The 22,968-nt window shown below is 43.4% G+C and overlaps 1 protein-coding gene and 1 long non-coding RNA gene across 8 annotated transcripts in view; one reads left to right on the top strand and one right to left on the bottom strand.

Annotated features, from left to right (window-relative positions):
- Positions 1-12,828, top strand: part of auts2a (activator of transcription and developmental regulator AUTS2 a) — a 308,038-nt gene extending 295,210 nt beyond the window's left edge. For 2 of the 7 annotated variants that reach the window (XM_087177002.1, XM_023417706.2), the window contains 12 exons: positions 1,271-1,569; positions 2,939-3,177; positions 4,158-4,202; positions 5,457-5,552; positions 5,656-5,727; positions 6,109-6,138; positions 7,441-7,512; positions 8,336-8,477; positions 9,302-9,382; positions 9,478-9,561; positions 9,750-10,002; positions 10,187-12,828. In XM_087177002.1, coding sequence (XP_087033128.1) covers positions 1,271-1,569; positions 2,939-3,177; positions 4,158-4,202; positions 5,457-5,552; positions 5,656-5,727; positions 6,109-6,138; positions 7,441-7,512; positions 8,336-8,477; positions 9,302-9,382; positions 9,478-9,561; positions 9,750-10,002; positions 10,187-11,411 — 2,638 coding nt within the window. In that variant the 3' untranslated portion in view covers positions 11,412-12,828. The remainder of the gene's footprint in view (positions 1-1,270; positions 1,570-2,938; positions 3,178-4,157; positions 4,203-5,456; positions 5,553-5,655; positions 5,728-6,108; positions 6,139-7,440; positions 7,513-8,335; positions 8,478-9,301; positions 9,383-9,477; positions 9,562-9,749; positions 10,003-10,186) is intronic. The other 5 variants (XM_023417712.2, XM_087177003.1, XM_087177004.1 and 2 more) reach the window with 5 other exon arrangements.
- On the bottom strand, positions 7,352-9,349 carry LOC147818476 (uncharacterized). The gene is made up of 2 exons (XR_015437927.1): positions 9,229-9,349; positions 7,352-8,494 (listed from the first exon to the last, which is right to left on the bottom strand). It is a non-coding gene; the product is annotated as an uncharacterized LOC147818476 (long non-coding RNA).
- Positions 12,829-22,968: the final 10,140 nt, after the last annotated feature.

Raw genomic sequence — 22,968 nt, forward strand, 5'->3', positions numbered from 1 at the left:
CTCCACATTCATACAGACTAGTCACACATACTTGAAAACACTAGAATATCTCTTGAGCTGAAAGTACGCATGATGCCCTATCAGTATGTAAATTGCTATCAGGCAGAGCTTCAAGTCCCTGAGCCAAACAGTAGCAGCGTCTATTAACAGAGAAATAAAAGGGCCACACTGCTCCCTGAGTGCCTGTGATTTATTAGCCACCCACATTGTCACTGGGGCTCTGTACAGATTCCAGCCCCAATCAGTTATACTGGCATTACATGTGATAGTGTAGTATAACCTTGAATCAGTACTATATTGTTTTTATTTTATTGATGAGAAGTTATTTGTGCATGAGACCAAGAGGGAAGTTGTAATAATCTGTCTGGATAAAATGAATTCTTCAGAGGGCTGTTAAATTTCTCAAGTTCTTAAGAATCCTCAGTGGAACTCCGCTTTGTACGTTCAAATACACCATCATCACAGTAATCTTTCATCTGATTAAAAATAACAACAATAGAGCTGGTGCAGGGCTAAGTTTAGTGTGTTGTGTCCTATATCTGTGGAGGAGCACTGAGGCCTGTGAGACTCTTCATTAATTTAAGACTCCAGGACTCCAGCATAGCTCCTTCAGAACCCACTCAGTCCCAACAACAGCTCTGCCTCACAGGCTCTTAGGACTTGGCTTCACCTCCCACTCTCTGTGCCAGCTCTGCCAGTCTGCCAGTGCGCCGGCAGGGCCTGGCACCCGCTGTGAATAATCACGGCCGGGGCCCACAGCAAAGAGCGAGCGCTGCAAATGAGCTTTTAGGCTTTGTGCGTGGAGCTGTGGAGACGCAGGCTCTGTGGCTGCCCCTGGGGAAAAACCCACACACACTACAAAAGACTGTTTGCTTACACATGCATACACCCTCTCATCCCATTTCCGATGCACATGTTCACTACCTGGCTCTGGAGGAAGTGCCTTAACAGAAGCTGTTCAAAGACAGATGCTCATTGTGTTATGCTTGCCAGCGGTGGTTTATTTGTATCTGAGGGTGCTGAAAATGTGGTGTTTTCGCGGATCATGTTTGCCCTGGATTCTGTGAGGCACAAGAGAGAAGCAGGGAGGCGCTTGTAAATGGAGGACAGTTGAGGTGTGAAAACACTGTGCTGGGAATTGAACGTCGGAGCAGATGGAGATTAAGGGGTGTGGAGGAACAAGTGTTAATTTTGACTGATCACGCCTAGCTTAACCTGGCTCCTTTCTCCATCTTTCTCCTGTTTTTTTTCTCTCTCTTTCTCTTCGCAGCGGCAGCAGGAGCAGCACACCAGGCACCAAGCCCCACGGGCCCCCTGGTCCCTCCTTTCACCTCCCCCACCACCCGCCAGCTCCCGCGGCGGCCGCTACAGCAGCAGCCTCCGCCTTCCCCTTGCCCTTGGCGGCTAACCAGAACACCCCCCACAGCTTCCCCCCTGCCTTGCAGTCCTCGCCCCACCCACATCACCCCAATATGTTCGCTCCTCCAGCGGCTTTGCCTCCACCGCCACCACTGACGTCTAGCGCCCTGCCAGTACCTGGACACCCTGCTGCTGGGAGTGCCTACTCAGGTAACCATGACAGGCTGCCAGCAAATGTCCCCACACCGCCCCCAAGTGGTGTGGCAGAGGACTGCTTATTAGGCTGACAAAAAACAAAAGGCTAAGGTCCTATTTTAGCCAGTTGCTGCATCAGGGCTGTTGCCAGGCTGGTCGAGACATGAGAGTAAACAAGGAATCATTTCAGAGCAGTGTTTGATTTTAAAGTGGTTGAGATGTGGAGACAGATGGACAGCCAGAATGCTGCTCTGGTAATTATTTAAAGAAACAAGCAACTGAGTCCAAGATAATCCACATGTACTCCATGCCCGGGGTTTTGTGTGTTTATAGTCGTGCGGACAGTTCAAGTTCACACTGTTTGTCGTGCTCTGATTGATCGATTCTCACGCACCAGTAATATCCACCAGCAAGTCGGACCACATAGCAAAAGCGATTACAGACCCCGTGCACATTTCCACGCAGTGCTGTCTAGCTAAATGTCAGGGTCAGTGTGGGGGGGGGGCTCGCCTTCAGCAACCTTCCAAGAACTTCCATTTTCACCTGGAATGGTGTTCATGTGCGAGAAATCAATTTGGTCAATACGGAACGGAGCGAGCTGGATTTTGTTCAAAAGATACTAATGAAATTTTTATGAAGAGAAAATTCCACCCCGGCTCCCAGCCCAATAAAGCTTGAAATGAATGCAGAAAATATTGTAGCGAGTCACTGTGGAATAGGAAGGATAAGGTTACTCAAGAGGAGACATAATCTCTCAAGGCAGGTTTTGTTGAATTTAGAAGAAAAGCCAGTGATTACTTGAAATCCATTCTTTCTCCACAGGCTGTGCAGAGGTTATTAGAAAAACAGATGTTGTTCTCTCAGAGGGGCTGTAGCGTATCAAATCACAGCATTTGACAGTTCCAGCACTCAGACAGTTCTAATCATCTCAAGCCTCGCTCAAATTTAAAATGACATGCTGATAATCACAGTCATTTCCTGCTTGTTTCTCTTTTTAAATATAACTTTGACATGTCTACACACTGAGCTCCCTCCAGGGGTCTTTGATGGCTTCCAGCAGTACCTGGCAAAATGAGGAAAACTTTGATTTCACTGTAATTAAATTAACTAGAATATGTTTTAATTACAGAGACAAGTCTAATTACAGTTTTTCTTTCAGAACTTAACTATTCATGTTTAGATAAAGTTTCTTCTACCGCAACAAAACTCATACCATACGAGAGGTGGTAGGTGGCTGGGAGAAAACCTTACATAATGGCTTCTGAGGCCGTTAAGTGTCTATTCAGAGTCTGCTGTGTGAAAATGTTTGAGAGCTCTTGACAGTCCCCCTCCCCTCATTAACAAACCCAGTCCTAATCCTGCCCTCTTGCTTCTACTCCTCCAGAGCAAGACCTTCTGCGCCAGGAGCTCAACACCCGTTTCCTGGCCTCCCAGAGCGCCGACCGCGGCGCCTCGCTGGGCCCTCCGCCCTACCTGCGCACTGAGTTCCACCAGCACCAGCATCAGCACCAGCATCAGCACCAACACACCCACCAGCACACCCACCAGCACACCTTCACGCCCTTCCCCCACGCCATCATGCCCACCCCAGCACCGCCCATGGTGCGTACCCCTGCCAGAAATGTGAGGATAAGTAGAACGCATGTGAAAAACTCTTACCATAAACAAAGTTTTTATGTCTTCTAATAATGACTTTTAAATATGCAGAGGAGTTGGCGGGCATGGCACTGAGAGTGTTTTCATTCTGTGGGTGTGAGAGTGAAGATTTTACAGTTGTACATGTGTGTGAGCGGCACACTGTAGGGACCTGTGAGCTTCTATGGCGGCCTTTCAATGATGACCATGTGTGTCCATCCACACCACAATGATGTCTTTATTCTCCCAGAAAGCCTTTCTAGTGTTTTCTCTGGCATACTCTGGGCCTCCAGACTTGAACGCCGTTATTTTCTAAATTGGCAATAACTTGCCCAAAGCATGTTAACTTCAGAGCCAGCTCTCAGAACATAATACACTTAATTCATTCTGAATTTAATGACATCATTTGGTCCTGTTTGAGGGTTTTTATTACTGGCAAATGCCTTATGTTAAGAGCCCCGGTGTTTGTTGGGGGAGACCACAGGCAATGGGTGGCTGGACCTAAAACTCCCATCCACACACACACATTCATAACAGCCTGGCCCAGAGAGGGTTTGCTTGGCTCTGATGATACCTCAAAGGCAGCACGGCGAAGCCTCTGACAGCTAATGAGGCCATAAAAAGCCTCTTTATGGCTGCAGTGTTTAGTCTTGACTGGGGAAATATTCGCCCTGAGCTTGTGCTGCACCACTAAAAGGAGACCAAATGAGACACAGAGCCCATGCTAGTTTACAAGGTCTTCACATGATCATGAAAAGGGGAGGATGAAAACGGTCTAGCTTGGGAAGTGGTTGAACTTTGACACCCAGTTGAAATCTGTCATCATAATCTCAATCTGTGACCATGTTCCTAGTAAATTACAATTTGTGCTGTATTCTGTGTTGGCCTGAAATAAGCCAGTGTACATGTGTAGGTTATCATGTGTTCTCTACATATTTGTACTTAGCTCTGTTTCATTTCTCCTACAGTTTGACAAATACCCAACAAAAGTTGACCCCTTCTACAGACACAGTGTGAGTTTCCCTACTGCGTACTATCTGTCTGCAGAGCACTTTGTTGTTTGCCCATTATACCATTCCAGCCCATGCTTGTGTGTGTGTGTGTGTGTGTGTGTGTGTGTGTGTGTGTGTGTGTGTGTGTGTGTGTGTGTGTTGGATGTTCATCTCCTCTTCCTAATGGATACTGTAAGCATCCTAGCTGTACCATCTCACCCTTCAGCCTCAGCAAATGTTGTGATTAATGAAACAATGTTGGATTCTTAGACCTTGGAGCACAAGATTTATTGTGCATGCACGTAACAGAGAAATTATTGTGCATAGAAATGAATACAGAAGGAGACACTGGCTGCGTTACAGAGGAGACTGCATTATTACCAGAGGAATACTATAGCTTTGTCTTGCTTACTACTCTGCATTTGTATTTGTCTGCTAACAGCAGTGGCTCACTCAATATTACTCACTAAAGGGGACTTACTTTAAAGCTTCCACATACGTGCTGGAATGCTTTTTCTTCAAACTGTCCCTCAGCTGAGATGAAGATTTGAATGTCAGATAAATCATGTATTTATATTCAGATCAGCCCAGGGTCAAATGGATGTTACAGAGTGTCGGTAGTTTGTTTTTAAGACTTTCATTTATTATTCTCAGTATTTCCTCAGTCTTATTATGGTGGCATCAAATACCCTGAAGCCGGTTTGTCTCTATAAACCTTGTGATGTCGTAAAACATGATGCACACAAGTTGCATTTAAAACCTTCCAGCGTAGCCTCAAGAGCTTCTAATAACTCGTCCTGGCTTTGAATAATTTTGTTGCACCATCCATGATTAAATGAAAGTTGAGGATGAAAAAACATTCTCTAATTCCACTAAGGCTAATATGACTGACAAGAACAATTACACTGAGTAGTTGATTACATGTCTTTCTCTACAGGATAATTTTATGGAAGCCTTGAGCACTTGTTTGGTTTACATGCATTTTGCTTGTATTACAACATTCTAGTTTTCATATCAAAGGAGTGTTTTCCCTTATTTAAATCCACTGGGAATGAGCAGGGAATATTTTATAAACTTGCAGTTCGTGAAACATGTAGGCAATCGTCTGTAACTTCCCCCATCTCAGCAGTCTTTGAAAATTCTGACTGGATGTTGCTCATCTGTCACTATAACCTGTTTGCTGCATCTCCTCCTCTGACTCATGCAGCTGTTGTCCTGCATCTCAGTGACAGACAGAACCATCCTCACACCTCCTCTCCCTCTTTTCTTCCTCAGCTCTTCCACTCCTACCCACCGGCCATGTCTGGCCTTCCCCCTGTCATCCCTCCAACCGGGCCCTTCGGCTCGCTGCAGGGCGCCTTTCAGCCCAAGGTAAAACGCGCATCGACACCACCACACACCTACAGAAAAACAAACTAAAGATAGGAGTTATTTACAGAGTATCTTGTTTCGATCTGTGTCTGGTGCTCTCTAGACCTCTAATCCACTGGATGTGTCCACAAGACCTGGAGCCGTCCCACACACATTCTTACAGAAGGACCCCAGGGTAAGAGCACATACACACAACACTCGCAGTGTAGAAGTAACCTTTAGCCTCTCTGTATATGTTGCATAAGCCTTCAAGTTATCAGGTGAAGGCTTTCAAAACCAAATTAAGTCACTGTAAAGAATATTCATATACAGTTAGTTTCTAGACAACATAGACGTCAGCGTATGTGTTCCTGTTTCAGCTGCCATGTTTGTCTTATTTGTATGCAGATCCCCGTTTCACACTCATGTGTTAATTACTCCTGAAATGATTAATTTCAGAGGGACATTTCAACATTTCTATTTGGACCATAATGAATACTCCACACAGAGACTAATTAGAGCCAGGATGATTGAAAACAAAAAACTCAACCTGTTTTTCTCCCCCTCTCTCATGTAGCTAACGGATCCATTTCGGCCCATTCTCAGGGTGAGTGCTCACTCCCTACAGTGTCTCGGCCTCTTGCTCCCTCACACACACCATAATAGCCATGATGCCTTGAAGGGTTTTTGCTAATGAAGTTAATAGTGTCTTTAATTAAATGAGCGCTGTATTTGGAGGCTGAGTGCACTAGTTTCCTCAACAAAGCTCATTGTGGAGATAAGTGCATCCTCCGGATGTGGAAATGCAATTTTTAGACTTTAAACATTCATCACTTGACAGCTGTAATCACTGTACTGACCATATCTTAAAGTTCCTCTCCAGACATGTTTATACTATGTAAAAGTCTCTGCTATGATTAATATTTTATCAAACATAGATTTTATTGAAAAATCTGGATCAGGCCTTTTGCCCCGCCCACCAACTGCTTGCTCCAGGTGGACAGGTGAAAGAGCAGAGAGTAGCAAGATGGTTAGAGGAGGAAACGTCAGAGAGACTCAGCCACATGTTTGAGCCTCAGCCAGACCCAGACTCAGAAGTTTATTGTAAATCGGCGACTACAGAGACTAATCAGAGCAGTTAGCGTAGCTAATTGGTTATGTTGTTTGTTAGCTTGTAACTGGCAGTGGCTGACACAGTGTTAGTGGTTGTGCTAATGCAAACTCTGTCTGTCTGTACTAACAAGGGTTTGGTGACTGGTGAAGGAGCAATGTGTATCAAGATGATTAGTGTTAGAGGAAACATCGCATGAGGAGTCTGTTGAGACCAGAATTGCTAATGCAAACTCTCGCTCTCTGTACGGACAAGGTTTCGGGTTTATTTAGCCCCGCCCCCCCATCCCCACAAGTTGAAAGGGTTGGTTCACTGCAGTTATGGTGTTGACTGTTTATCTCTCATGACATGTCTTATATAAAAACATCATATGGATGTTAACAAGGTTAAACACTTTCATTGGAGGGGTTTTATAAACAATATATGATCAAAGCTGCTACATGGAGCTGTACCATATCTAAGTATCAGTATGCCATTCTCAGATAAAGAGAGGGTAAAGAGAAGGGTGTGCTGTGTTCATGTCATCTGACCGTTCAATATGATTATATGAGGCAAAGTTAATTTGCATTGACAATGAAATGCATCTATCAGATGTGGTCTAAAAAACCTTGAACATCAGACTGACATGAGGAATATGACCCTATTATTGGGTTCAAAGATGAATACAGCAGAGCTTATAGATGATGATGATTAATGATTAACAGATGTAAACAGCTCCACACTTTTATGTGAATGACAGATACAAGTTTACACATAAGAGTTCATTTGTGACATTGTGTTTTTGTCTTGTGTTTACAGAAACCAGGGAAGTGGTGCGCCATGCATGTCCATATCGCCTGGCAAATATACCACCACCAGCAGAAAGTGAAGGTGAGGACTCGCCTGACTCCTCTCTCTCTGCACTGTACCAAATCTATGTATTAACACAGTGTGAAGTTAGATGTGTTCCACTTTCATCCTACATACTACCTGTATACAGAATACATAGTTGAGGTAAACTGTTTTTACAGGTAGTACACAAGAAATCAACATACTTTACTCTTAGCATGCAAAGAAAAACCAAACTGCAACTTTAAGATGCCACTTCACAAAGAGACTGAAATGTTTTTTCCAAAAATGTAATATTATTTCTCATTTTCTGACAAGTTCCTGGAGCTGATTCACCATCACTCTGGGCGACTAGTGTACATCAACAATTAACTCAAAAAAATCAAGGGTTTGTTAAGTCTTCATACTGACTGCATCAGTTCAGTATATTTCTGAATAATTAATTCCAGAAAGGAGTCATCTTTTCTGTTTCTCTTCTTGTTGCTTTTCTTAATTACAACTGTGGTTACAATTGCACACTGATATCAAAAGAATATTGTAAAGATAAAAGCTGATCTTTCTACTCATTTGATAGTGATTCTACTGTTGCAAGTCCCTTAACAAAATACTGTTCAGACAATTAAAATGACAAGTAATTTAAATTGTATGGCTTCTGCAGCAATAACAACATCATTTGTTGGGAGTATAATGATTAAGGAAAGTCACTGCTTGGTAAAGGAGTGTAGCCTGGCAGTCAGTGGGACTCAAAATGTATCCTTGTGCCCAACGTAACACAAACAATAACCTGTAAAATACCCAGTGGAACCTTTGCAGCTGTGTGAAGGGTTTTACATGTGTTTCTCTGTGTCGCTCTGGCGTCTTCCAGCAGCAGATGCAGGTCGACCCTCACAAGCTAGACTTCGGCCTCAAGCCTGAGTTCCTGAGTCGACCTCCGGGCCCGGGGCTCTTTGGCGCCATCCATCACCCCAGCGACTTGGCTCGGCCCGCCACGCTCTTCTCCGCTGCAGGTGAGTGTGTCAGATCTCTGGGTAGAGAGATTGATTGATGGTTAACACCAGTAGCCTCTGACATACAGCTGCAGTCGATCAGTTACTGCTGTTCAGAGTGAGCTGTTGTCTGTTCACGTTATTGTTTCTGAGTTCAGCTGTGAACGATACAAGGCAAAACATCCAACAGGGTTTATCCACAACTTGAAAATAATAATGATGTCAACCACTTACTGACTGCACATAGAATAATTAACATGTCGTTGGTTTTTCTGGAGCTTTCAATCACATTTTTTTGCCTTGTTTTCCCCAAAGGAGGCAGTGTCATGTCTCTATGAGATGTGGCTGATGGGAATGGCATTAATTTTGCAGATATTTGGTCACAAACCAAAGTATTGGACAAATTAAAACCCTGACCTGAAGAAAGATTTAAAGGTCATCTTAAAGAGGGACCTGAAATATCTGAACCAAATTCTGACCTGTTTGTGGCGCCAGATTAAAAGTCAGGGGGCTTCATCCTCTGGGGATCTTGAATGTCTTCACAAAACTCCATTTTGTTTTTGAGATATCTCAGTCTGGACCAAAGTATGTGTTGAATGACATACCAACACTGCCATCCTGAGAGCCTCACCTTTAGCACGGCTACAATATATCAACAGATATTCTTTTTCTTATGCATAAACACACAAAATATATAACACATTTTGAGAAATAAACTTGTTAATGCTCTCAAGACAATGTGCAATGGAGAAACTATTTCTAAACTACCTACCTTGTATCATAGTCTTAGTCACCTCTGTGGTTGATCGATGTTTCTGTGATGCCTTCTGTCTCTCCCTCCTCAGGTCCTACACACCCATCAGCTGGTCCCTTCGGCCATCCGCCCCACCATCCTGGAAACTTCCTCACCCCAGCATCTCACTTAGGTAAGAGGACTTTTCAGTTGTTCTCGGTGTCCCTCTGAAAAAGGAAAGTTAAGATGTCGATTAGATGCATGGTAACATGATGTGTCTCCCATCAGAACCTTTCGCAAGACCTGCATCATTTGGAGGACTGGGCTCTCTCAGTTCATCAGCCTTCGGAGGACTGGGAAATCCAGCACTAAGTGAGTTTTAACCTCATGAATGATGCAGTAATATTTAGTGGTTATCACTTAATGTTTCTACAGCTGTGATGCAACGTTTAGTTATTGTTACTGATGTTGTATAAGAACAATGGAATTAAGATACAGACCAGATCAAGTTGTCGAGATGCTCATTTAACTTGCGTCCTTCCGTGTTTTTCCACGTGTTGAATCCCTAACAGCGGCAAATTCAGTATTCGGCCATAAAGATGGCCCCAATGCACAGCAGCACTTCAACAGCAGCAGCAACAGCAGCCACCAGGAGCCGTGGAACCGCCTGCACCGCACGCCGCCCTCCTTCCCAACACCACCTCCCTGGCTGAAACCCGGAGACTCTGAAAGGAGCACCTCAGTCAGCTCACATGAAAGGGACCGAGACTCTGACAAGCGGGACCCGTTGGTCGGTAAAGACGACAAGGACAGGTGGGTGCAGTACAGCAGAGACTCTACCATGACTCCTGTTTCCTTTGTTACCTCATTATTTCTCTTTATATTCTGCATGTTCATGTTTTTTACATGAGTTTTAATTTGGAATAAAAATTGTCCTAGTTAATCTTTTGAACAAAAGTTAGTGGTTCTGATGGGAGGACTGTGTTTGTATATCTAGGGACTCTGTGGAGAACCGCCACCTGAGCCATTCGTCACCAGTCCCTGTAAACCCCATTAGCCTACTTGGCCACAGCCGGCCTCCAGAGCACCACAGGAACCACTTGCCTCCTGCTTCTGGAGAACCTCAGAGGGACAAGGAGAACAAGGCAAAAGACAGGGAGCGGGACCACTCTGAGTCCTGGAAAGACAATGGCACAGACGACCACAAGCTCAAAGACAACCAGCACAGCGACAAGGACACACCTGTCATCCACGATGGCCGGGTGTCAGAGGACAAAGTGTCCAACAGGGGGACGGCGTCCCCGTACGTCCGACAGACCAGCCTCGAACGGCCCAACAGCAGCCTGAGCAGGGAGGTCCTGGAGAAGAAGGTGGAGCTGCCGTACGAGCACCAGAAGAAGAGCAGTGAGGTGAAAGTGAAGGAGGAGAGGAAAGAGGAACAGGATGGAGCTACAGAGAGGCCAAGTGAGCACCCAGCACAGGCGCCCTCCACGCCAAACCTCCACCCCCCCTCCTCGATGCCTGTGCCTATGGGCATGGCTGGTGTCCACCCGATCAACAGCATCAGCAGTCTGGAGAGAACTCGAGTGGTGGCGCCCTTCATGGGTATCAGCCCCATCCCAGGAGCTGACAGGTTCCCCTACCCTGCCTTCCACTGGGACCCAATGAGGGACCCCTACAGGGGCCTGGACATTCACAGACGGGACCCTTTGGCCAGGGACCTGCTGCTAAGAAATGACCCTCTGCACCGGCTGGCGGCGCCACGCCTCTACGAGGCCGAGCGCGCCTACAGGGACCGTGAGCCTCATGACTTTAATCGTGACCACTCCCACCCTCTGGCCCTGGAGCAGAGGAGGGAGCAGGAGCGCGCCCACCTGGAGGAGCGCGACCGCCTCAACATGCTCAGAGAGGACTATGAGCACGGGCGCCTCCACCCTGCAATGCACCATCCTGCCCTTGACGGACACCTTCCGCACCCCGCCCCGGGCCTCATGGCCCCTGGACTCCCGGGCATGCACTTCTCCAGGGTCAGCCCCTCAGCCGCAGCAGCCGCAGCCCATCAGAATGGTATCCTCAACAAAACACCGCCCACCGCCTCTCTGAGTGCCCCGCCCCCACTCATCCCCACATTGGGTGCCCGGCCCGGCTCGCCCAGACGGACTACTCCCCTGGCCACAGATATCAGAGACAGGCCGGCTCACAAAGACATCGAGGCACGGTGAGCTGAGCTTCAGCAGACTCGGTGCCCCTTCAGCCCTGTGCCTCACTAACACTGAACTCACACCAAGCACTTAGCTTTGGGCAAAGCAAGACTGTAATATAGCTGTGAATAACTTATGTGGGCAGAGCCATGCCCACACAATGAATTGTTTTTGTATAAAACTACAAAGAGACAATAATCATGGAACAAAAAATAAATTTTTAAGATTTTTTTTCCAGTTTGCTCTAGCTTTTTGTGTTGATTCTTCCTCTTGTACAGCAAAGTGATGTGGAGTAAGAATGAACAGTTTTGGAATGTACAGGTACTTTAGCACTGACAGCAAAGTGTGTAGATAATGTGTACAGTCGCTGTGCTCACGCTGTATGGATTAAAAATCATGGTACAAATATGCAAAAGGGTGTTTTGAAAGCTTTACTTTGAACAAATGTAAACAGAGGAGTGTTACGGTGGTGATTCAGAATGTGCTTTTTGCTATTTCCTTTCTTTTTTTTTTTTTTTCTCATTTGGTTGACGCAACTGATTAGCATTGTACCAGAGACCCCATATTCAACTATGCAACAAAAATGTCTGGGCTCCCTTTCTGAAAGCTGGCCTTCTCACCACTACTGACTGTGCACCAATAAAGGACAGAAAGCTGTATTCTCTCCACAACTCAGACTTGACAAACACTGGGTCCCTGCAGCCGGAGACGAGCTTGAACTGGGTCCACGCAGGGTTTGTAGGCAGCAATTTGGATTCAACAAAAATGTTTTGAGAATTGGTTTCTCAACTATGATAAATTGTGGTGACAATCCTAGAAACCGCTGATGGAAGTATTGCATTTCAATTGATTTTTAATGTAAAAAGCCAGCAGCACAAATGTTAAGATTACTACCCCTCACCCCCCATTCTTCCTTCACTCAGTCTTGTTCTGGGGAGAATGCAGCACATTAAACACAATGACAGCACATTAGCCCTACTGAAGGAGTGTAAAGTACATGTTTTGGAAATAGGTTCTGTTGGTCAAACAGTGTATTAAAGTGCTTTCCTAAGTTGTTGTACCTACAAAATCAAAAGACAAAAAAGCAAGTCTAAACTATGGACAGTTTGTTTCTAATGAGCAGAGATCTATTTTAGTAGTCCACTGAAGGTTTAGTTGTGCGCTTCAAACTCTGTGATATCATGTTGTGCAGTGTTTTTTAATCCAACATAAAAATGTCCACCGGAGCCATAGTGGTTAGTTGATGCGTATTTCAAAAAGATTGTTAAATGAGAAAGTTTTTTTGCTGTTTACCATGTACAGGGAAAAAAAAAGAAGTCTTTCTAGATCATGTACAAAAATGAGAAAAAATGAAGCGACTGAATCTTCAGCATGCTCCTCATTTAAACTTGTGTTATGTAAATTGTGCCATGTTATTAAAAAATGTGTACTAACTCTGTTTTTGGGCTTTTATTCCTCCGCCCACATACACTGAACTGAGCAAACAAGCTATATTTCTTTCTGACACTCCACATTTACACATTTAACGACTTCCAACATTAGACTCCCAAAGAGGATAAACTACTTCAGCTACAACTTACATCTGCTTCATAAGTGCTTTAAACACTATTAATTGTGTAGTTATGAAGCCGCTATAAGGATTTTAGCACTTATTACAGGCACCTCTGATCAGGCCATCAATCGCCTAAAGAGCCAGAAGATGAAGTTCGCTCGGCACTGCTGACTTATTAGAAAATTGCTTGGTAACAGTTAAAGCTGCAGAAACATGATGCATCACATCAGCTACTTGTGCTTGGTTCAGTAACAGTGCTTTAAACATCAGCAGCCTTCACCGGGTGAATCATGGCACGGTACTTGTGTATTCATCAGAGGATGCAAGCGTTATTGACATTCCCATTACACTGAATAACCACAGCATTCAGGCAACATTCTCTGATTGATATGAAGCGCCGTGTCGCCGACGCACTCAGGCCATGCATCAATCAAATGTTGGCTCGATCTGTTACTGGTGGGAAATGTGGGTTGCCTGCGTTTCCTCCTGCCAAGTAAATGCCTCCTGCTCCTGGGACAAACGCTAAGTTTCCTCACAGACCTGCGCACACGAAACCTCCAAATACAGTGTAGTTCAGGCTTCTGACCAGGAGAGGGAGTCAAACTGCTAGAAACAAACATGTAACAAGAACGCCCTCATAACTGCTCCAAGATGATACCACAATCCCATCATGGTCTACAACTATTTTCATTCGAGCAAACGATTAACCAAGTAATCAGTTTTGATGATCAATTAATTTTTGAAGTTTCTGTGGTTCCAGCTTCTCAAATTTGAATATTTTCTGGAAATCTTATGATTATGAACAACTATTTAAGTCATTAAATTCCAGTCATTCTCTGGTTTAAACTTCTTAAATGTGAGGATTTGCTGCATCTCTGTATTATATGACTTTGACTTTTGTACTGTTGGTTGGACAAAAGACATCTGACACATCACTAACGGTTCTGGAAACTTGTAATGGACATTTCTTTCACAATATGCAGGCTATCTTCTCATATGTTATAGACCAGACAATTAATCTAGTCCATTCATCAGGAAAATAATGGGTACATTAAATCGAAAGAGAATAATTGTTAGTTGCAGCCCTGATTTTCATTAGTGATTAATCTGCTGATAATTTATTCAATTGATCATTTAGTCTATAAAATATCAGGAAATGCTAATTAAAATGTCTCCAGAGAACATTCAATTTAAGTCCAACCAACAGTTTCAAATATTCAGTTTACTATCATAGAAGAAAAAAAAAAGAAGCAAAGTTTTTTCTTAACTAAATGACTTGACCATTGACAATTTATTGTTGCAAATTAGATTAATTTATCATTTAATCAACTCATCTTTCAGCTCTAATCTCATGTTTCTGACCAGGTCAGAACTAACTCCTTGCAGCCTGGTCAGCAGCTCAGACACCATGTACAATACATGGAGGTATGTCATCTCCCTGAGTCATGAAATCCACTTCCAAACTCTACATCACACCTATTGTGCTCAGCCAGAGCCACTGCCTGCTTCTATCAGCTATTTCTGGCACAGCCTATTCTAAGCACTGACCAACAAAATCCTAAACTCCCTGAGTAAACTGCTTTTGGATGTTGCTACAAATCCTCCCTCCGCTGGACAGAACCTGTCTTTTCAGCCTCCGCTGCAGGTTTCATGTATCTAAGCTTCTTGCCTCGATTTGCCTCGTCTGTCACTTCCTGTCAGGGTGCAGAGACAGTGTGGGGCTGGGGCAGCGCTCGGATGGACAAAGAAGAGAAAAAGCCTGCGTGTGAGAAAGCACACAAATAAAACACAGTGGGTGGTTTTGGACTTGCACAAGCCATAAACTGATTATATAACATTTTATTTAAAAGAATATTAAAAGATTATCAATTCATAAAAAGAACTACTGGAAAATCCTACAATTTTCATAAATTTTTTTTTGGAAAAGATTCATAAACTGATGAAGCATCCAGTTTTCATTTCCTCAAAACTACACAGTCAGCCAGAGTCGTTTTCATTGATCGAAACTGCAGCCAGATTTAGTTGTTGTCAATAATCAGATGAAGTTACCGCCTGAAAGGAACAGAGAAGCTATTAGTCTGCAAAGAGACACACTATCCACTGTGGTGATCGACAGAACCGGGTGTCTGACGAGGTGAAAACAGGATCCAGTTAATGCAGCTTCTTTATCAAACAACACACACAACTACAACCGAGAGCCGTGATGAGACAAAAGCAGTCAGCAGCAGCTCTGGTGTTTCACATATCAGTGAGTAATGATGTCTTCACTCCAGACATTACAGAGGTTTCATGGAGTGAAAACCTGATACTGATCCAATTAAAAACACTGAATTAACTTGTTAAACTTAATTATTTTCATTACTGATTAACCTGCCAGTTCTCAATCAATCAATTACTCCCGCCTGGAACCTAATGCAGTTAGACATTACAAAGTTTGGGCTCTGTGGATTCAAGTCACTGGAGCTGCACACTCATTTCTTTTAGATTGGTTTTATTTTTTATACGTTTAGACAGCTCAGACAGGTCGTTATAAACAGAGGAATTTAGTTTGTTTTTGAATTAAGTCTTTTGTATCACTGTGTTACACATTTCATTCCGGATTCCTGTGTAATTCTAATTTTGTGATATATCTTGTGTTGTCTGTCTTGGTTATGACATTTTAATCTCATGGAGGCTTTGACTGATTAAATAAATGAATAAATTTAATTGTTTTGGTCAGAAAAAAAAACAAAAAAAAAAACTTATGCCCATCACATTTACACAGAGCCCAAGGGAACATTGTCAAACTATTTGTTTTGTCCATCCATCCGTCCAAAACCAAAAAAGCATTGGCAATGATAGACAATTCAGAAAACCAACAAATACACACTACTAAAAAGCATAACATTTCAATACTGCTGTTTTTGAATAACAGTTTGATGCAGTTATTCAGGTTTAACTGTCTACGTGTTTGGTGCTAAATAAAAGGTGTTGTTCTAAAACAACATTCAAGTTCACCGTTTTGAATGACAACACCTGACAACACTATCACGTCCCTCTCATCATGTAATTTTGCTTGTTGTACACATGGTGGCATCAGTGTACACGCCAACAGTGTAAGGCGAGGCAACAGTAGCAACACAGTTTCAAAGCAGAGATGCTGTACAGCAGGTATAATACACAGTGGCCTTGTCATCTCTTCCTACCTGAGTGAGTCGAACCAGTCTGGCAGGTTGACTTCCTCTGACCAGAAGTATGTGCTTGGTTACGTGCCTGGATTGACATGAACGGTGTCGTCACACATGCTGCACAACTAGAAGAGCAGCATGGCATGCTAGATGCTCATTGAGTGTCTTGTTATTCTGCTTGAGCTCAGCTAAGAGGCAAATAAAGCCACGGTCTTCACTCGTCAGCTGTCTGAACCATGGAGCCTGGAATTCATCCCAATACCGAGAGTCATCTGTCTCATAACTGGTGGCACACCTCTCTGCGCCTCAGAGCTCACATGATATCGGCAAACAAGAACATCTGACGCCTCAAAGCTATTGTCAACAAAACCTGTCTCTGGGAGATGACTAGTCTGGGTTATGCAAGAGGCAGGGGATCATAATAAGAGGAAGAAAAATACCTGGGATGACCCTATAGATATTCACCATCCCCTCCTAATAATATGTACTATACATGTTTCCATCACCTTAATCTCATGTAGCACAATGCATCAGCTCTGGCTAATACACCATCCTTTTCCCCTAGAAAAAACAGCTATTACAGAGGAATGCTTATAGTCTTTTCTCCCTGCTGACAACAGTTCTAATCACAACCAAACAAACGCGCTTGGGCGCTCCTAAAAATACTTTCCTGTTTTAAATGGGACGGCATCCCATTCTCAGTGGTAACGTTCCCCCGGTGTTTCCACTCTCCTGAGAAAAAGCCTATAAACGCAGGTCTAACAGTACCGCCGCCGGTTCTTCTACTGTATTAAGCAAATGCTGAGGCATCTCAAACCGAGTTCATTCGTTCATCATTAGTTGAATCGTTTAAAGGGGGTAAAACATCCAAGTGGCGGGTGGGGTAAATGTTACATTTCAGGCAAGGATGAGATCAAAAGAGTAAAAGCCGGCCTCAAATATGAAACGCTGTATTAGTGCACAGTGGATCCAGCCCTCCCGTGAACCCCGGGAAATTAGCATAATGCTTTAGACGCACGTATCCAATAATCTTTCAGACTGACTGCTCACAGTGGTCAGAATGAGACGAGCTAATCTGGCTGCTCTGTCAGAGCCACATGTACATTTCTGAGGAGAAGATGAGGCCGTAGATCCCCTGTTTGCTTAAACTGCAATGTAAATATATTCTGACACCAGGTTCAAGCCAACTGTAGCTGTACGCCCTTACAAAAATAGACAATTGTTTTCTTGACTTTAATGGATTCTTTTGATCCTCCCACATCACTGTTCATACTGTACATGTGTTGTTTGATGTCTGAAGTAATCGAGGGGATGACTGAAGCCTTAGGCCCTCAAAATGAAAACTTGAGTATCTGAAGATCACGACACAAGCCATAGTAAGAAGCTGTAAATACATTACAAGACACCGTGTGTCAATATGCTCTCAGCCAGTGGGAGAAAAACACTTGAGCACTGCCTTTCTGTAAGCAGTGGAGAAAATAAGTACGTTCTCACACAGCCATGACCTTCAAAGACACAAACACAAGGTACAGTGTAACAAAGCAGAGAATAACTGCTGCTTATCACAACAAATTAAGACAGTAGCCTTTCTACGTGTATTCTTTCTTGTAAAATAAGATACTCAAGGTTCGTCTGTCTGATCCTGATATTATCTGACCATGGAAACAATGCAACTTAATCCTACAAGTCTTTTTATTTTATTTCCACCAGGATGGATTCAGATGACCTTCAGACACCTGATGCAGCAGGGCTTCATTAGCTGTGAGATTTAGCTGCACCAGTGCAGACTGATGTACTTTAATTATTCCAGGAGCTGCTTTTCCTGCACCAGAACATTTCACATGTAATGTAATATTATGTGAATGCATACAGACGTAACATCTGGTGTCTAGGGTCCGACCTCAGTACAGTGTTTCATATCTATAGATGTCCCTTAATGTTAAGCTTTCATTAGTACTTTATTATTACTTTGTCCTTAGGAGCCACCAAATCTCAGTCCTCATTGGCATACACCACCAAGCCAAACACAGCAGAGACTGGGGACTGACAATTAATAATTTCCCCCCAAGAAAACGCACAAACAGAGCACATACCAGCCATTGTGTGGAGTCTATTATGTGTAGGCCATTGGAATAAGCTAACATGTTAGCTACGGCTAGTTCCGGTATTAGCTTTGGCTACATCTTCATATGAAATGATTTCACAATCAGTGTCATAAAAGCATCGAACAGTCGAACAACAGATCAATAAGGAATAATAATTTCACATTCATTTAAGGCACATTTGCTGTAACATCTCACATTGTTAATGATCAATTTGCATATTTATCTGGGGGTATTGGAGTGTCAAATCAATGTATCAGGGATCATAGGCCTAGAGCACATGTATTTCTTACTCATAGATGCAACAATACTGAAAGGGGTGGGTATTTTTTCTTCAGCACTGGGTCTTTTTTTTTTCTCCCACTACATGAATATGAATTAAGAGCTCATACAATCACTGGATCTTTTGTTGCAAATGTAATGAGATCTCAGTCAGCAGCCTTGTTCAGATAGGCAGATTGATAACAATGGAGGAGCCAGAAGGGAAGAGGTGGAAGACAAGATCTGATCTTAGGACACTTTTTCTCAAAAATGTTTCAAGTTTACTTTTAGATGTGTTGCTTGCTAGTTTGCTAACTAATCTTAAAGTAAAAGACAAGTTAATCAAGCATTAACTACGCAGCAGCTGTCCAGTCGAAAGAACAGCAGCGTTGTTGACAGTGTGGGACATTTGAATTAGACAGCCTTACTGCATTATATTCTATTATATATTGAATTGTCACCTGGTGCCTGAATTTCGTATTTTCCACCATAAATTAATGCAGAAATGGCACAAACTGGTGCATGAAAATTCTCCAGACTGCAGGAAATTAAGTGTTTAACGCTCAAAGTTTCCGGGGGGAGGACAAACAGACACCACCCGCCCCCCCCCCCACCCACCCCCTGTTCTGTTGGTGAACCAATTAATCATCCCAGTGAGCCAGCATGCACAATACAAGCGTCCTGGAAGTAGCTCGGTAAAATAAACGCAGGCATTATAAAATGTTATTAATGACGCCTGTGCAATTCCTTTGCAAAAGTCATATAATATCCATAAAGCAAACAGACTATATTAACCTCTAGCATACACCGCAGTTAATAAGCACCACTTGTTAAACAAGCACCTTTCAAAACAACAATTACTTATGAGGAAAGCCACAAATCACCTATATTACCACTGAAACCACCAAGAGCACGAGCTCAACCAATACAACAACTTAATTCATTGTTCATTCAAATAAAATGCAGATAGCATAGCACAAGCTAACATTCAGCAGTGCCGACATTGTCCACAGAGCGAGACACTGAAACTCACACCAGCACACAAACATTAACAGACATTAACACATTGCCTCAAAATGTTAGCACGAACAGCAAAGACTTACCTCGGTTAAGTGAAGCGGTGAGCCCTGAAACTCTGCGGAGAATAACTGATAACTGCTAACTGCTAACTGCTAACCTCGCTCATCGTTCCTGAGTCTCATTAGCAGACACAGGTGTTTGTTATCGGTCCACAGCTAAAAGGAGCACACCTGGCTGGAATAGAGGAGGCCCCGGCGCAATCACAGTGATTTCCTCCTCAATGACATCTTGAAGTGACATAAGCTAACTGTTAGCACGGGGGCCTGCTTATGACATGTTGCATGAGCAAATAAAGCCAGTTTTCAGTAAAACTAATGGGGATGAGGAGAGTGAGAGGAGTATGAACATTTGAAGTTACCTTCTTGAGGTTTTCGAGGTTTTTTTTTCAACGTTCGTTATCTTTGTCGACACCTGTGGTGAAACATGGTCATTACAGGTTTGTTTTTGAACCACATATGACTAACTTCGTGCTAGTGATTCTGTTCCTTGTGATTTTGCGCGTCAGTCATACCAGACACCGGTTCATACAACGGTAAAATGCAAGGATTTATTATTACAACAGTGGGTCATAGGCTCGATCACCTGTTGCCTCATTTGGCCATAGATAGTGACATAAAAGTATTTTATTTATTTATTTATTTCAGTGATAATCTTTGAGACTGCCACTTTAACAACATGGCTTGTTACTAAAGGTGTTGTACCAGTAACAGTAGCACGCCATGTGATCATAAATTATAGAGTTGTACTGGAGTCAAAGACTTGAACCAGGAGATTGACTTCAGTCCTGGTGTCAGTTTCACAGAGACAGACTTTGACTGTGGCTTAGATCAAATAGTCAGACTTCAGATAAACATTTAAATTCATCCCTTGCACAAAGCAGTTTAACTCCTGACTATCTTAAACCGGATTGTGGTACAATGAATTCTGGGTAAATTAACAGTTTTTTTCAAAATAAAAAAAGAACAATAAAAAGCTGTATAATCTGATAAGGAAAAATAGTTGCTGCAGTCTCTAAAAACTCCTTCACTTTTCTTTGCTCTCTCTCATAACAACTTTAGCAAACCACAAATTATGAGCCATGTTTTCCTGTGTTTTTTTTGCTGTGTGTTACTTGTCAGCACAGGTGTCACTGATTGTTACCATGGTAACACTGGTTTTAGGCCTGAGTTAGCCTGTCTTAAAATTAGTCAGTCTCAGTTTTGTGAAGCAGTCTGACCTGCATTAGACTAATCTATGAGAAAAATTAAGACCGGACCAAAGCTACAGACCGGTCTGAAATATCTTTGTGAAGCTGGCCCCCGATTCCCAGAACACGTGACTCTTCTTTGGTGACTGGGACTTGGACTTGGACTCGAACACTAGGGACTCATGACACAACTCAGACTTGAGGTTCTGGTGACTGGACTACAACACAGGTGGAAGCACATTAGAGATGTCTGCTCTTCATGCTAGCCTGCTTGTTAAGAATTAAGTTGTTGAGATGAGGAAGTAGGCTACACTACAAATTCCTGTGAGAGCAAATAGATAATAGATATTTTTTTAATGCTGTTAGACAGTTGAAGTCCACATTAATAAGCCGTCTGACTTCCGTCTGATTCACTAGTCTCCTGCTCCAGCCATGGAATCACTGAGAAGACAAACTGCTGTAAACTGAGGCATGGAGAATTTTTAGGAAAATCACTAACCACATAAATCTGCAGCTGGTGGCTCTCATACCCAGGTTCATCATTAATGTGCAATATTTAGACAAAATAATAGGAACATTTTAAATTTAACAGTAGCCTGAAGTGTGAAGCTTATCATATTTAATATTTCAGATATCATCAGGGTCATTTTTTTGGTGTGTGGTTTAATTTAATTACATTATATTGTGCAGTATTCCTGTTATTTTGTTATTCCTTGTATCTATATAAACCTTACAAGTAAACCCCTTAAACACCATTTCAGAAACTTCCTAGAAAGGAAATGACAATCTATATTATGAATGAGACGACAAAGTGGCATAACTAAATCTCTTCTATGAATACTATCACACTGATAGTCTCTTCAGTGAGACTTTTCCTTTCCAAAGACATTACCCATACAAATGCAGACTGATGACTTCTATGGGAATTACACAGCAATTTACAACGCTGCCCCATTCACGCCCCATCCTGAGCCTCAGTCTCATTTAGCACCTGTGATGGCTGCAGTGCCGCATGGAGGGGAGGTTTCAGCCTGTGAAGGTGGCCTGAAGTACGTGTCCAGCATGGGGAAGAGACATTGTCTAATTGCTTGGCTGAAAATAGCCTGTGGTGGGGAGGGTTTGCTCAGCTGGTGCACAGGGAAAAGGGATTGCCCCATCCTGTTAAATCACCACCCTGACCTTTGCCCTCACTGTGGCCACTCTGGCTGATGCTACTGCACACGGATACACACGCCCAGCACTAATACGCATGAGCATACACATGGACAGACACAGAGAGACACACATACAATATATCACTGACATGGCTGTGGTAATAACAGAGATGACCCCAATCATCAGAGGCAGGAAAAAGGGAAACTGAGCCCTATTCCCTTGCCAAGGCTACATTTTATCGCTCGCCCCCATTGTGCCCTCCTGATGACATGGCATTGGAGGTTGATCACTTGTAATAGAGTCTGGCCGAGGTGCAGATTAAAAGTACAAATCACATTGTGAACAACTTGAGCAGAGCTGCAATGTGTAACCTCCATCTAGGTGCGAGGGCTTTAAACCACAGTGCTCTCCTGGTTCCAATCGCACAGCTTCACTCAGGGAAGATAAGAGATAACAGAGCACAGTGTTGGGACAAAACATCAAAGGAGCTGCGTGAGTGTGATGCTTCAGCGAGGATATTAACCCAGACGTTCCTGCCTCTCAGCACATGTGGCTGGATGTGAACTTTCTTATATTCTCTCCCTTCTTTTCTCCCCCAGCAGCAGATGGAGGCAGGTTGAGGAGCAACTGCGATGACGTTAATTTCCCCACACGTGGGGTGTCTCCTGTGAGAAGGAGTTAAGTGCTGCTCTCTTTTTCGCCCGCGCCACACGAAATGTTCCCACCGGTGAATAAAATGTCACGTCTGCTGATGAGCGTCACCTCACTGATCCATGAAGCTCAGCAGACAAAGTTCCCCCAGAGAGAGGGGGATCTTGAAATAACATGATGTTGTTGGACTGAGTATAATCTCAGCATGCATCTACTGCTGCTTCCCACTTCTCCCTGGAGCACAGAGGGGAAGGTCATTCATCAAAAGTCACATATTAGTCATCAAAATGTGAACGGCATGGGGTCGAAATAGTGACCCCAGATCATACTGAGATGCAGCGGGTGTAGAGGTCAGCCGTTAACAGATGACTCCACATCAACCAAATGGGAAGACGGAAGAGGTGGGGGCGGTTGTTGGATGTAC

Source organism: Seriola lalandi, unplaced genomic scaffold (assembly GCF_002814215.2).
Source record: "Seriola lalandi dorsalis isolate HSWRI2012SDOR001 ecotype SW California unplaced genomic scaffold, Sedor1 jcf7180002054577, whole genome shotgun sequence".
NCBI lineage: Eukaryota > Metazoa > Chordata > Actinopteri > Carangiformes > Carangidae > Seriola > Seriola lalandi.